General features: G+C 35.9%; 1 protein-coding gene across 1 annotated transcript in view; it reads left to right on the forward strand.

Moving 5' to 3' along the window:
- The window catches only part of LOC149412305 (putative citrate synthase 2, mitochondrial), a 42,884-nt gene extending 35,839 nt beyond the window's left edge, over positions 1–7,045 (forward strand). Inside the window, exons 4-9 of the mRNA XM_089645986.1 lie at positions 842–998; positions 2,519–2,718; positions 4,688–4,820; positions 5,135–5,280; positions 5,675–5,837; positions 6,139–7,045. Coding sequence (XP_089502112.1) covers positions 842–998; positions 2,519–2,718; positions 4,688–4,820; positions 5,135–5,280; positions 5,675–5,837; positions 6,139–6,300 — 961 coding nt within the window. The 3' untranslated portion in view covers positions 6,301–7,045. The remainder of the gene's footprint in view (positions 1–841; positions 999–2,518; positions 2,719–4,687; positions 4,821–5,134; positions 5,281–5,674; positions 5,838–6,138) is intronic.
- Positions 7,046–14,826: the final 7,781 nt, after the last annotated feature.

Consider the following 14,826-nt stretch of genomic DNA (forward strand, 5'->3'; position numbering starts at 1 on the left):
TGAGAAGTGTTAGTCAGGTTAGAGTGTGACTTTCCATCATTTCTTCTTATCCCAATCTCAGAATTGGTGTGGTGCTTATATCTGCCGGTACTGTCTCCAGTGCGTCTCATTCTTCTCAAAACTTACTGAATTTTTATTATGGAGTTACATAATGACATAACGATATATATAGAGTTGTTATTGTCTCACAGAATTCAGACTAAATGTGGCGAGTAAGAAACACTCTTATGTTTCCAGTAAATCGTAATTCTGCATCATGAGTGTGACTGAGATGACAAGATACCCTGACTCGCTTACAATAGGACGAATACGGAATGCCATTGAGATGACCTACTGTCCTAAGTTGTCCTTCTTATACTCATGTAATGCTACGTTCGCTATCTCACTTTCTAATGAAACTGAAAATCTTCGGGAAACATTTTTTTGTAAAAAATTTGCGTATGAATATCTTTACAATTTAGTTAGAGGTAGCACACAACCTAACATGACCCATATAGTTAAGTACTAAATCTACGAAATCGAAAGCACGACATTAGCGTTTCTTTTGCTCACCACTTCGAGAGCTCTGATTTATAATAATATGTTTAGTTGTTATCAATAAGGATGGGAATACAAGGGCAGCATCTAGCTGTTTCTGCCATCATTTTTTATACAACAGCAGCTACCAGTGTCGGCAGCTGCTGTTGCTGTGTATGTTATGTCAGTGTAATTTTATTTATATAATATAAAGGGATGCGACTGCCGAAAGCATCAGCAAGATGCTGTCAGTGTATTCCCTGCCTAAATAGTAATTTCAGGGAAACAAATAAGTAATCCTGGTGGTAATGTGTCTGTGTTGCAGGGCCGAGCTTCCGGCACATGTAGTGAACCTGCTGAACAACATGCCCGCCAAGGTGCACCCCATGTCGCAGTTCTCTAGCGCCATCACCGCCCTCAATAGCGAGAGCAAGTTCGCACAGGCCTACTCGCAGGGCGTGCACAAGTCCACCTACTGGGAGGTAATTACTGAATAACTCGTACTAAGCAATATCACTTTGCCTCCACAAGTGCTTGTGGTTTCAACCTTCTATCATAACGGGTGGGTAGGAATCTAGGGATCATTGTGTCCAGGAGTGACAGATAAATGAATATACCCCCTCTCGCTGTGGCGCAAGGCGATGGGTCGAGAGACCAATTGGAGAGGTCAAAGAGTTTCCCCAAACCAGCCTCTCCCGATCTGGCACGCCACGCAGCTGATGGGCAGGCGCATCCTGAACACGCCTCACCCGATGAACCCGGGCACCCCTGCCGAATCACCAAACGTAGCGAACCACTTGGGGTGGACCTACTAATGTGCATAGGTGTTTGTTGTCCAATAAATGGTTATGCTACATGAGTTATTATGTTTCTTTGATCCTGTTGGGGGGTTCACATTACTATTAGTCTCATAGATTTCTGTCATTTGGACATTGATTACAGTAATTATTCGAACTCTGGAATAAAACTGAGGCTGTGTACATTTTATTACTATACCATTATTTGTCAGTTAAGAGCGACAAGTGGCTAAGGCCGGCTCCAGACGCTCTGGCAAACCTACCCGGCATGCCTGTACAGGTGGCATACGCAGGTACGCCAGATTTACCTGGTACACCAACACGTTGATAATGATGGCGTCGACAGACGCGGCGCTCCATTTGATATTGGCAACTAAAAGAATAACCTAAAAAACCTAGTAAAACAATTGTTACTGAAAAGGAATAATAAACATGTTGGATGAACTTGTTCCCAAAAGAGGGGTACAATTATTTGAGAATGAATGAAAGAATCTATCCTTAGTTAGACCATTAATAAAACAATAATGATACAGCTATGGGAAAGCCACATGAAGGATTAACCGTAACTTCCCTCCACCCACCCTCCGGTTTGGCTATACAGTTACGCTTGTGAAGGTCAAAATACGAATGTACACCTGTCACCTGCACAGGTTAAGATAACTGCGCAGTTATTTCATTCACATGTTCCGGTTTACCTGCGCAGGTGACCTGTGAAAACATACCGGATGAGTTTAACTGAGCCTCTGGAGCCGGAATAACTAACTTTTTTTTCCAAGTTTAGTTTTTAATAATCAATGTTCTTTACAATTTCGTTTATTATGAATCCATTTCATGAAGAAAATTGTAAAGAATAATTTGGAAAAATTTAGGACAGGTTGTTTCATAAAATTTTAACAATTTATCGAATTTCAAACTTGATTTACAAGTTCTGTGGAGGTTCAATTCAAGTTCTATTTTTATATCATTATTGGCCAGTTCCTTCACAAAATTGAAATAATAACAGAACTTGAATAGAACCTTCACTGAACTTTGAAATTTGATGAATTGTTCAAATTCTGTGAAACAACCCATCCTAAGTCATTCACTAAACTTGTCGCTCTTCCGACGTATTATGAATCGAAACAATATTTTCTATCAAATTTGCATTTTCATCTACGGTCTTTTTTCTTTTTAATCCTTCATTAATGTATGTGACTAACTTGCAGACTGTCTATGAAGACACGATGGATCTGATCGCCAAGCTGCCAGTGGTAGCTGCCACCATCTACCGCAACTCCTACAGGGATGGTAAGGGAATTGGAGCCATCGACACCAGCAAGGATTGGTCCGCCAACTTCACCAAGATGTTGGGATATGACAATCCCGAGTTCACCGAGCTCATGAGGCTGTACTTGACCATCCACAGGTATGAAATCTATTTCTTTTGACTTAAATTTGAATTCTGTGTGTTTAAAAAACCAAAATTTTATAGAATATTTTTCACAAATTCATTTATTTTGATGACAGAAGGTTTCTTTGTGGCAGATCGGTAGTGTGAGCCAATTAGCAAAGTCTAAGATCAGTGCTCTTATAATAAAGGGATAATATCCAAACATATAAGTTCTGTTCTATAAAGAAGTGCTGAATTGTATACTACTGGGTTTAAGACTTATCACTAGCTGGTATTTGTCCAAACTGACCAATAAACTGTGCCATCAGTTAACTTTTTTCTTATTTTAGAAAGTATCTCTTTTTAAGGCCATTTTTTTTCCTAAAGCCATGAGGATTATTCCAAAAAAGAGAATATCAATCTAATATGTTCTGGAATGTTAGTAACAACGATTGCAATTAATGCCATCTCGATTGCTGTGAGAATCGATAATGTAACATCAACATACTTTTTTTTACCACTGTTCTTACTTTTCAGGTAGCTTCTAAGAAATCCTGACTTCAGTCAACATATCTACGTAGTACTTAGAGATTATTGTGATCTTTTTCATTGATAGTTAAACATATTGAACTGCCAATCTTTAGTCGAATAGAGCACCAAATATACAAATTATACAGTGTTTTGAAAGAATATTTAAAATAATGCTATAAAATTATGTGTTCTTCGGAACAAAATTTAAAATGACAATGACAATATATTATAGAGTTGCTATATACTATGATAGTCTGCATTTGCAATTTACAAGACTGAATTAATTTTACGAAATAAATTTATAAATCATTATTTGAGGCCAAGAGTAAGAAATGTAACAATTAAATCGTGACACTGTGATAGTAAGTTTACATTAAGATGTGAAAGGGTGCTTACTTTACTGTGATACAAAAGCTGTGATATTTTTTGTTTTATAATTTTTACACAAATAATACTTAAATATAATATGAACTGTAAAGCTCATGTTGAACCATAGAGGCGTGTTCTTTCGCAATTTTCGCAAAAATTAATTTCTTTTTGAATAATCATGCTCGCAGTTCAACATGAGCTGAATTTCCTCCATTATATCAATTATTTTTTCCAAATAAATATGAAATACATACACCATTTTTTTTCTTTTACCTTAATCTAAACTTGCTTCGCCATGTCATGTCTCATTCTGCGTAATTTGCGTATTTGGTGCATTCAGTTTGATTTTTCTTTTGACAACTTGTAGCGATTCTCATTTTTATAAATATGTAAGGTCAACGATAATTATGCTTTTGTAATCACAGTAAAATTACAGGATAGCAAATCTTCTGTAACAGGATCAAAACCACAACAGATTACTGTTCTGAATTTTTAAAAGTTACTTTTAAATCAGAGTCAATAATTAATTTGTTGTAGAGCCACAGAATACATTGATGCGGATCTAAAATCATAATACAAATAGTTTATCAAAAATTGCTTCGGTGGTAGTAGCTGTTACAGCAGTATTGCTTTCTTGTGATTATATGTAAATATGTTGCCTATAAATTTGATTTCACTGAGACGAAGAAACTGTTGGTTTTCAATATTTATTCGAAAGAAACTAATATTGTCCATTTACTGTAATGCCTTCCTTTGTGCAAAATAATTATATTTTATGCATATCATAGATCTACGAATCTGTTATCGGTCGTTAATTATGCACCAACCTAACACGTAATTTAAATACAAGATGGGCAGTGAAATTTTGATAATAATGCTTTTAAAAAATAATTGGTGACAACAGTTTTTCTGTGGAACATAACACCTATGCGATTTTTATACATTGAATGTGTAAAGTCCTGCCGCTGAAAGCTCCATTATAACCTCTCTTTCTATAACATGCTCCTTAATGTGAAAGTGGGAGAGGTTTCAACAGAGTTATCAGCGGTATGCCTATATTGTTGCGTCTGCTAAAGTACCATGTTCTTGCGTGCGTTGTTTGCAGTGATCACGAGGGCGGAAACGTATCGGCCCATACCGTGCACCTGGTGGGATCTGCCTTGAGCGACCCCTACCTGTCATTCGCCGCTGGCATGAACGGTCTGGCTGGTCCCCTTCACGGCTTGGCCAACCAAGAGGTAAGCACTTAATCCCACACTCAGATCTACCTGTGATTATAAAGGCCCTTTCACAGGAACAATGTGACCATCCATTAAAATGGTTGAAAGATTCAATAGTCGTTCATTTCATGTGGAGAATTTTATCTTACTGATTATTCTAACCAATAATGTCAAATGTGCATATTGGTTACATTGCATTAGAATTTTTCTATAATATATTTTCCCAATTATTAAGTAATCATGGATAATGTTTAATCTTATAAAACTAATAAAAACTTTTTGAATATAATAACATTTATTGCCACACTTTCTTACATGAGAATAAATTTCAGGTGCTTGTATGGCTCCAGAAGTTGAGTAAGCAAGTGGGAGAAGATGCCACTGAGGAGCAGCTGAAAGAGTTCATCTGGAAGACCCTGAAGTCTGGACAGGTCGTTCCCGGCTACGGACACGCTGTGCTGAGGAAGACAGATCCTAGGTTAGTTCAACATCATCATATAAAGTCCAGATAGGTTGTTCCCGCCTACAGCCACGTGTGCTGAGGAAAACTTAGTTAGATCAAAGTCGAGTCTAACCTGTTATTTTTCAGCTACATTTTCCAAAGTGCCAATATTTTTTGTTATCGGAAAATTTTGACTAACAAAACTTAATTGTGCTAATACAACAATGCTTCCTACCTCTTTTGTTATTTCTGCCTTATTACCAAAGATTAATAGCCAACATTACCTGTTAGTTGGTGATCTTAATTTATGGCACAATTTGTAATCAATTACTTTGTAAACAAAAATCTGTCATAATTCCACGACCATGAATTTGTCTTCTGTTTTTATTGTGAAATTTTTCATTGAATTGTGTTTTCTCTATTTGGTTAGGTACACCTGCCAGCGTGAGTTTGCCCTGAAGCATTTGCCCAACGACAAGCTGTTCCGTCTGGTGTCCAACGTCTACAAGGTGGTTCCCCCAATCCTGACTGAGCTGGGCAAGGTGAAGAACCCATGGCCCAATGTGGATGCTCACTCAGGAGTACTTCTCCAGGTATGTAGCGTGCAAAGACTGCAAAGAGATTACATTACAATTTTTTTCTTATACTAATACTAATATTGTTAATATTTTGTTCTACATACATATATGTTGCCTTAGGTATACGTAATATTACAGAAATTCTTTCAATTCTTTCATCAGTACATTCATATAACTAAGGCTTGAGTCACATTGCACATTGTCTATTTGTAGTTGTAGTAGTACTTTCAACGATCAGAATTGATAATTAATAAGAATTGCTTAATTAATAAAATGAAGTCACAATTTATTATGTATTGTTGTATATGTGTTTCAGTATTACGGCATGAAGGAGATGAACTACTACACCGTGCTGTTCGGAGTGTCCCGCGCCCTGGGAGTGTTGGCCCAACTTGTCTGGTCCCGTGCCCTCGGCTTCCCCATCGAAAGGCCCAAGTCCTACTCCACCGACGCTCTCATGAAGACACTTAAAATATAAACTATAGCCAACATACGTACAAGTATGATGTTTAAATCATATTTGCTAATAGATTTGTAGAGAACTATGTTTTTCAGTTATTGTACAGTTCTTAATTGGTTTATTTTTTAAGTATTTATTACATCTGGAGCATTAATTTTTATTGGTTATACAAATAATATGCTTGTTATTTATTAAATCGTTTAAACTATTGTAGTCGGTACAACTCTTGGATCAGCAGAGGTGATATTGTTAACCATACATGTATTATTATTTATTTGTTATATTCATGGAAGTGTAAAATCTTTGCTGGATTTCTCTATCATTACAATACATTATTATTACGCCCACCATTAGCTATTTACGGCAAACTGCCTGATTACTTCTGTAAGTTCAGTTGGGCATTTCAGTCTTTTTAGAATTATATATACATTTAGCAGAACCAAATAATAATACATTAATGCTAGCAGTTCTTAACCACAAGACTTAAGTGTCAGTAGTAAAATTAGATACATAATGTGATTCAAAGACACGTGTTCAGCATTCTCGAGTTTGAGTATTGAAAAGTAAATATTTACTCAAATTAACAAAATAAACAATTATGATTTGTAAGCACAGGATTAACTAAATCAATATTAAAATACAATTTTATCATCCTTGGGTAGGTTTTTTGTTGAATCTAATCAGCAAGAGAATTATTTCCTTAAATGTTTACGAAATTGACAATATTTATGGAATAAAGAAATAGTGAATCCTAAAACAAAAATTTGATTTTATTTCATGTTTTTACTATGTCCCCTGTTGAATTTTTCAGCCTGAACAGAAACTGAAGAAGAAATTATGCAAGTATAATGAAACTGACAGTGCAAAATTATTTCTTTGACAATTAGCCACTTTCAGAAAAGGAATGTGTACTTTTGTGAAGTGCAACATTGCCACAGGAAGTTTCTGCCTGGTGATTTTCATGATCGGTTTTTTCAAAGGTGGATTCTTAAAGCTCTTAGGCCATGCAAACGAGTTACTTGGAGATCCATCTGAAAAGGAGACAGTGTGTACATTATGTTCTATTTATAGATGGCCACGTACAGCATCTCGAAACGCCACTTGTATGTACAAGCTCTAACGGTTAAAGTTAACTACTATATATATATCATGTTACCATAAATGCACATTACCAAATAGTTCTTCTAGGATTACCTAAAACATGTAGTAAAATAATAATAATAATAACATGTAAGGAAATAATCAATTTTCGAAATGTGGATACATAATTTTAATATTGTGTATTTTTACTCCATCCTAATAAACATATGTTCTTCAAAATGTTTTGAACACTGAAGAGTTTTTGGTTCCAACCCTCAGGTCGCATAGCTTTAAAGCACCTTTTTTTTTGCACTTCTACGTGCACCGCTTGCTATTATTTTTAATTAAAAAAATAATTATTCAGTTAGTCAAGTATTTTGACCTCAAATCCAAATTTAATATTTGTATGAAGAATGCCGCGCAGCCGTTCACCTTAAACCAAAATATATTAGCCCCGGGCTGCGCCTCTATTTCGTTGAGCCTCTGTTTGACAAGAATACTTTCCTAATCTTTCACTTGTAAAATGATATTTCGCTGTTTTTTTTTATCGGAAACACGTTATTCTCGTTTGCTAAACACTCCCGAGTCATCTAGAACAGTGTTCCCCAACCCCCGGTCCGTGGAGCAAATGGAACCGGGCTGCGAAAAAAAACTTATTCTGTTGAAAACATCTTTACGATAAGTAACCGCCGACACAATCCTGTTGAAGAATAAAAAAACTCTGCACAACCCGTGCTGGCACATAACGTTCTAGAATATTAACATTTAATTTAACCATCCTCAGCGGGCTACGGTAAAATTTTCAGACGTTGACCGGTCCGCGGCGACAAAAAGACCACTGATCTAGAATGTTTATTTATTAAACTTTATATCGTTTTTAAGCAAATATTTTATAGTTAACCGACTGACAGTTCGAAAGAAATAGACTATCAACAATAGCGTCACACGTAATACTGGACAAACAATTGGAATTCGACAATGTAGTTTAAAAAAAGAACATAGGCAATGAAACTATTCTAGTCTCTGTCTAACAAAGGATCGCGATGGCAAGAGAAGAGTGCAACTATGTGATTTATTTAACCTTGTCTTAAAAACATCAGTTTATCATTAAACAAATAATATTTGACAAGTCAAAATATTTCACCAACAAATGTAGATATAATATGTCTCGACGCCATCTAGTGGGAAATTCAGCACTAACAGAGCCTTTCCTACAAAAATAAAGTTGGTTGTTTACAGGTGAAAAAGTATATAAATTATTTGGCAGGTTGGGAATAAGCCGACGTAGCTCAGTGGTCCAGATCACCTAACAGGACATCAGAAGTTGTGGGTTCAATTCCCGTCGGCGGCATTTATTTTTACTCGTGAGATATTTTCAATTCGTATGGATATTTGAGGCTAATGCATAAAAAACCTTGTCTTATAAACATTAGTATGTCATTAAAAAAAAGTCATCTATTTTTTTTCTCTCTTTTAAAAATTCTGTCAGAAGGTCAGGGTATTTCCGTTTTGCAATAAAATCAAAATAAATGGAATATTTCTGAATGTATCTGAAAACAAAAAACTGTTTTTGAAAGATGATAAAATACTCTTATCAAATTTAATTATTAGAAATAAACATATAATTTTTAATACAAACATACAAAATGGCTTGCCTTACATTTTTTGTAACTAAAATTACTAATATAAGACAAATATATAACAAACATTATTACAATCTCACTTTTTTTCCATTTCATTGAAAATAGTTTTTTCTTTAAAATTATCTTTTTACTTTTAATATGACATCAACCGATTTTGAAAAGCATAATGATTCATCACAAATGACAGACAAGAATATTGTCCAAATTCAAAAGAACTTTTATTTCACATGGCATTTACACTTTGCATAACTACCAGACCTATGTTTATAACTATCTCTTTCAAACACATAATTATATTATCTCTGTCAGTCCGTCTCCGACATGACTCAAACCTGCATAATATTGGGCCTGGGGTTATAGTGACACTGCATTTGTTGTATGGTGCATATAGAGACAGAAGTTGGGTCAGCTGGTTTCAACCTTAGGTAGATGCAGAATGGGTAGAGCTCCTAACAGAAATGTTAGATGTCGCCACCCAACCTGCCAATAAATGCCGCTGCATTGGCAGTATTCAGATCAAGAAATTGACCAGTTTTTTGATCTTGTGTTTACTATTTAATAGTTTATAAAATATAAACTTTAATTATTATCGTCTTATAATTTTGGATAGTCAATGTACAACTGATCTGAGGTGTCAGCCGCCCGTGGAAAAATCCCAGAAATATTTGCAGTGTTACATTTACATTGAAGAATCAAGGTTATTTGCGCCTTGTTTATATTGCCTTACTGTAGTCTGTAGCCTTTTCCAGTGGATGAAGATACTCTCAGTTTTGCCTTAGTGAAAGTCGTGAAATAACACCATTTGGAATCAATATGGCTTTAGCCATATTCGGTGACCATATGTGAATTGCCAGGTACTTACCCACCTTTCTCTTCCCCTCCCCATACCGAAACATCTCAAACTCTTTTCATCACAGCTGTTTGAAATGATATAATTTATTTATAATACAATGTAATTACATATACCGAAATAAGCCACATTTTAATATGATTGTAGATACAAGAATTTTTTAACATTAACTTTACACAGGAGGCCTCGAGGAGCCGATGTCGTCTTTGGGGATAGGGGAAAGTGGTTACCCTTCGTACACTTTTTAGATTTTATTTTTTTACTTTGTGATTGATTGTCGAATTTATCTAATTTGTGTACCCAAGTGTAACAAATATATTGTAGTTTATTACAAAAAAGTCCGAAACTATTATGTCAAAAGGTTAAAGGGTTATATCCATTTTTCTACGATAAGATATTTGTACGAACGTACCCCACGTACGGGGTACGTTAAAATTTTCATCGCCATGGGGTAGATTCGTACAGGGTAATTAAAAAGCCAATAAAGTCGTTAAATTTGTATTAATTATTATAAAAATATTTATTTATCAAAGAACTAATTTAATAATATGTGACTTGACTCATAGTCGATAAATCTTTCTTTAGAAAAATAACAAAAAATAAAATCGTTCATCCTTAGTTTACTTATTGATAATTCTAAGCTTTACAATCAGTCTAAATGAGATGTTTACAATCATTTTGTATGACGTCGTTGGAGAGTCTTTGACAATTTAAACTTAAAGTAGGTAATTATACATTTGGTTGTTACTTTGGAACTTATTGCACATTATAATTATTTAAATTAACTGCAAAAGTAAAAAGTCTATCCATTATTACTTTACAGCCCGTTCGTGGTTGAGGATCAGGGATGATCATGGCGACATCGCTGATATACAGAGTGTGTATGTCTTCTATATCAGGGAAAAAACATGACCATGATAATCCCGGTTGCTTCCGAAGATCAGATATTTTTATCTCTGTACCCGAATAATGACAGAACTTTTCCGACGTAATAAACAACAGAGGTCTTTTTTCACATTTACCAAAACATTAGAATTATCTTTGATTTTCGCTGGTGTTACATTTAAATTATTATTGATACCACGATCATCAGTCTCTTCGTCCATTTCTAAATCAACTGGAGATGTTGAACTCTCCCGCAAGCTAAATTGCGATCCTTCAGATTTCTCTGAATCTTCATCGCTTTCTATTTTCTTTTGTCTTGAATTAAGTTCCTTCAAACTACGTTTCACTGCTTTGGCTCTGGCTTTCCTTTCCTGTTGTATTTTTCAAATCCTTCTGTCTATGTCTCTCTTCTAGTTCAGTTTTTTTAGGTGTGTCTGTATATATACGGGATTTACCCGGTTTACTTCCTTAATTGGTTTTTCTATTTCTAACGGCTGTAGGATAAGGTCTTATGACTTCTGGTGTTATGGGAAGATAAGAACTCGGTTCAGATTGTGCCTCAGCCGGAGAGGTGGAAGGTTCGCCAGTTCCGGTAACAATGTCTTGAGGATTTTGGAGCAAAGAAGGCGACTGCTCACGAATATCTGACTCATTCATATCAGTCGATGGCACGCTGGTGGAAGGTTGTAGTTCTAGAGCGACAGTAATTGTGTCCGGATTATGTGGCACATTTACCGAATTATTTGAAGAGTACACGTCAATGGGAGCGAAATCTTCATCGCTGAAGGCCATTTCATTGAACGGCCATATACTTGGCTTTTCAAATACACTTGTAATATTTTTTACATTAAAAGATTCGAAATATGCAAGTTTTACCAGTTTAGGAATATTATAAATGTTGATTGTTTTGCCAGGATTTTGACATATGCCAATTATTGAACGGTATTTTCATAAAAATTTAATTTCAATATACTGGTGGTTAATAAAATCTAAAGGGGAACATTCGTACGCGTACGAATGTGCCCCCTTTCTGGGTGTCCAAATGCACCCCATGCCTTTGCACAAAATTAAAATACAACTTTATACAAATTCTAATTTAGTTTGAGAAATATAACAATTAAAGCTCAAAATAAACAATGTTAACATTAATCAATCATCACCATTTTGTCAAAAACATAACAATCCTGCTTACAATTACGAACTAACTTAGGTAAAAAATGACTCATCGCTCGCGAAAACACGTTACGTCTTGTCAGCTGATACACCGTAGTGCGACTGACGCGACACTCCGCTGGCAACATGGCGGCCGGTATGTCTATGCACACAAGCAAAGGCGTGTTTGTGTGCCGTTTAGTTTTTCTGCTATACTAACTGTACGAATGTGCCCCGCGTACGAATGGTGACCACTTTCCCCTACTGTGTGGAAGGTCTATTTGAGAAAATGGGGTTGTGAACATGGGTGCCATGTTGTAGGAGGGGGGGAAACAAATGAAATCTTTCCACAGCCAAAACTGTCAAACTCAAGAACGAGTCATAGAAATAACCCATTCTATTATGATAAATAATGTCAACTGAGTTGGGCACTTCAGCACATCGAAAATCGAATGGCAGCATCTCGAAGTCAAAACTTTTCAAAATTTCTTTTGCAAAAGGTAGCTCTGGCAATACGTAAGCTACCTACAATGAGCTACCTCTCGAAATACAAAAAAAATTGTTTTACAATATTTGACTTTGGTTCCATTCTTAGTAGTAATAATAGGACCAAAAAGGAACAACAGATTTAACACGTCCAGTGCTGAGCCCGTAGCAGGTACGGGCGATACAAAGTTCGCGGGATGCGCTGCCCATACAAGGTACGGGCATCTTATAACTTAGAGAAATGATAATAAAAAAACGTTAGCACCAACGGATTGGGTATATAATACCCTCAGCATGTAGGATAACTTCAGTATACATCTATATGTTGCGCGGGTCGGTCGCTATTGTTTTTTATCTACCGTAGTACCGTTGTGGCGAGTTTACACGCGACTTTTTCTATAAGTTTCACACAACTACAATGTGTGTGTGATAATTGTGATTGTTATTGACTTTATACAAAGTGTCTCCTTGTTTATAAGTATTTTTTATTATACTTTTCGTTATTATTTTTTGTGTGTTCGGACTTTTGAATCAAAATAAAGTGTTTTTTTTTTTTTTTTTTTTGTTGGACTTTTGATATTTTTTTGTGTTATACATACCTTGAAATATGGATCAGCCATCAACATCCAAAAGAGCTAGGCTAGATGACGACTTTAGCGACACCGATAGTGATTTTGACGATTCGGGAAGCGACTTAGAGATCTTCCCCGAATCGGATAAAGATGACTTGGAAGACATGGATAACGATAAATCAGATGAAGATTACACTATCCAGCCAGTGCCGGAAGCATCACCACTGCCTCCAAACCAACCATCAATGTCCGAACCAAGACAGTGGTCAAATTCACCCAAACCATCACATCACATCCCATTTACCGGTGTATCTGGCATAAATTTTATGGAAGCTGGAAGAGAATCGATCAACTTTTTCAATGCCATCGCCAATGATGACTTGTGTGAGATGGTCATCAAACAAACAAACGATTATACGGTAGAGGTGTTATCAAAGTCGAAAGGTGATAAAAGCCGAATCACAAAGTGGAGGGACATAACAATCGAGGAATTCAGGAAGTTTTTAGGGCTTATTTTCCACATGGGAACTATTAGGATGAATCGCCTAAACAACTATTGGAAGAAAAATCATTTATTCAACCTGCCGACATTTTCTCAATACATGGCTCGAGATAGGTTTCTACTTATCCTTAGAGTGCTTCACTTCAATAGTAATGAGGAAGAATCAACGTTCAAGTTTAGGAAAAATTCAGCCACTCATCGATTTTTTCAATGATAGGATGGAGATTATATATACTCCTAGTAAAAATCTTTCCATCGATGAATCGCTGGTGCTCTGGAGAGGGAGACTATTGATCCGCCAATACATGAAAGGGAAAAAAGCGAAATATGGCATAAAACTGTATATGTTGGGTCAGTCAAATGGATTGGCCCTAAAAATAATTGTTTATGGTGGTGCAGCAGACATCAAACTCGGTGGTAAAGACCACACCAACAAAGTGGTAAAGAAATTGATGGAAGGAAAGACTGGAGTCGGGCACAGTTTATACATGAACAATTTCTATAACAGCGTTCCATTGACGGAGCATTTATTAGAAAACAAAACATTTGTTACTGGGACCCTCAGATCAAACCGGAAGGACACACCGAAGGAAATTACTGAAAAAAAATTAAAAACCGGAGAGTCTACCAGCATGTATACAAATAAAGGGATATGCGTCACAAAATGGAAGGATCGACGTGAAATTTTGACGATATCTTCCGAATTCGATGGGCAATTGACGAAAACTACCAATCGTCGAGGAAAGGAGGTTTGTAAGCCAAAAATGATTATTGAATACAAAAAACACATGAGCGGCGTAGATTTTCACGACCAAATGCTTGCCTACTACCCATGTCGTCGAAAAACTTTGAGGTGGTATAAGAAACTGGGAATTCACATTTTCCAATCAATGCTAATAAATGCTTACTATTTGTACAATGCACAGAGTGAGCGTAAGAAAAGTCTATATGATTTTAGACTGGAAGAAATCGACAATTTACTTGGTCCTCCTCTTTCTATCATTCCTCGTCCATTAGTGTCAAATATAAGACATTTGCCAGCCCTATGCGAAAGAAACGACAAAGGAAAAGTAAAAAAAAGGCAATGCAAATATTGCTGGGAAAAAAAATCAAAAACGAAACGATTCTAATTATTGCTGCAATGAATGTCCACAGATGCCTGGATTTTGTATCGAACCCTGCTTTAGGAATTACCATGATGAAAATAATCTATAAAAACCCCATTGTTTCATTTCAAACCGATAATTACCTGTCCACTGCTTTAGGAATTACCATGATTAAAATAATCTATAAAAACCCTATTGTTTCATTTCAAACCGATAATTACCTGTTCACTGCTTTAGGAATTACCATGATGAAAATAATCTAGAAAAA

The sequence above is a fragment of the Hesperophylax consimilis genome, chromosome 23 (genome assembly GCF_061612785.1).
Source record: "Hesperophylax consimilis isolate HC1 chromosome 23, BYU_Hcon_1.0, whole genome shotgun sequence".
Lineage (NCBI taxonomy): Eukaryota > Metazoa > Arthropoda > Insecta > Trichoptera > Limnephilidae > Hesperophylax > Hesperophylax consimilis.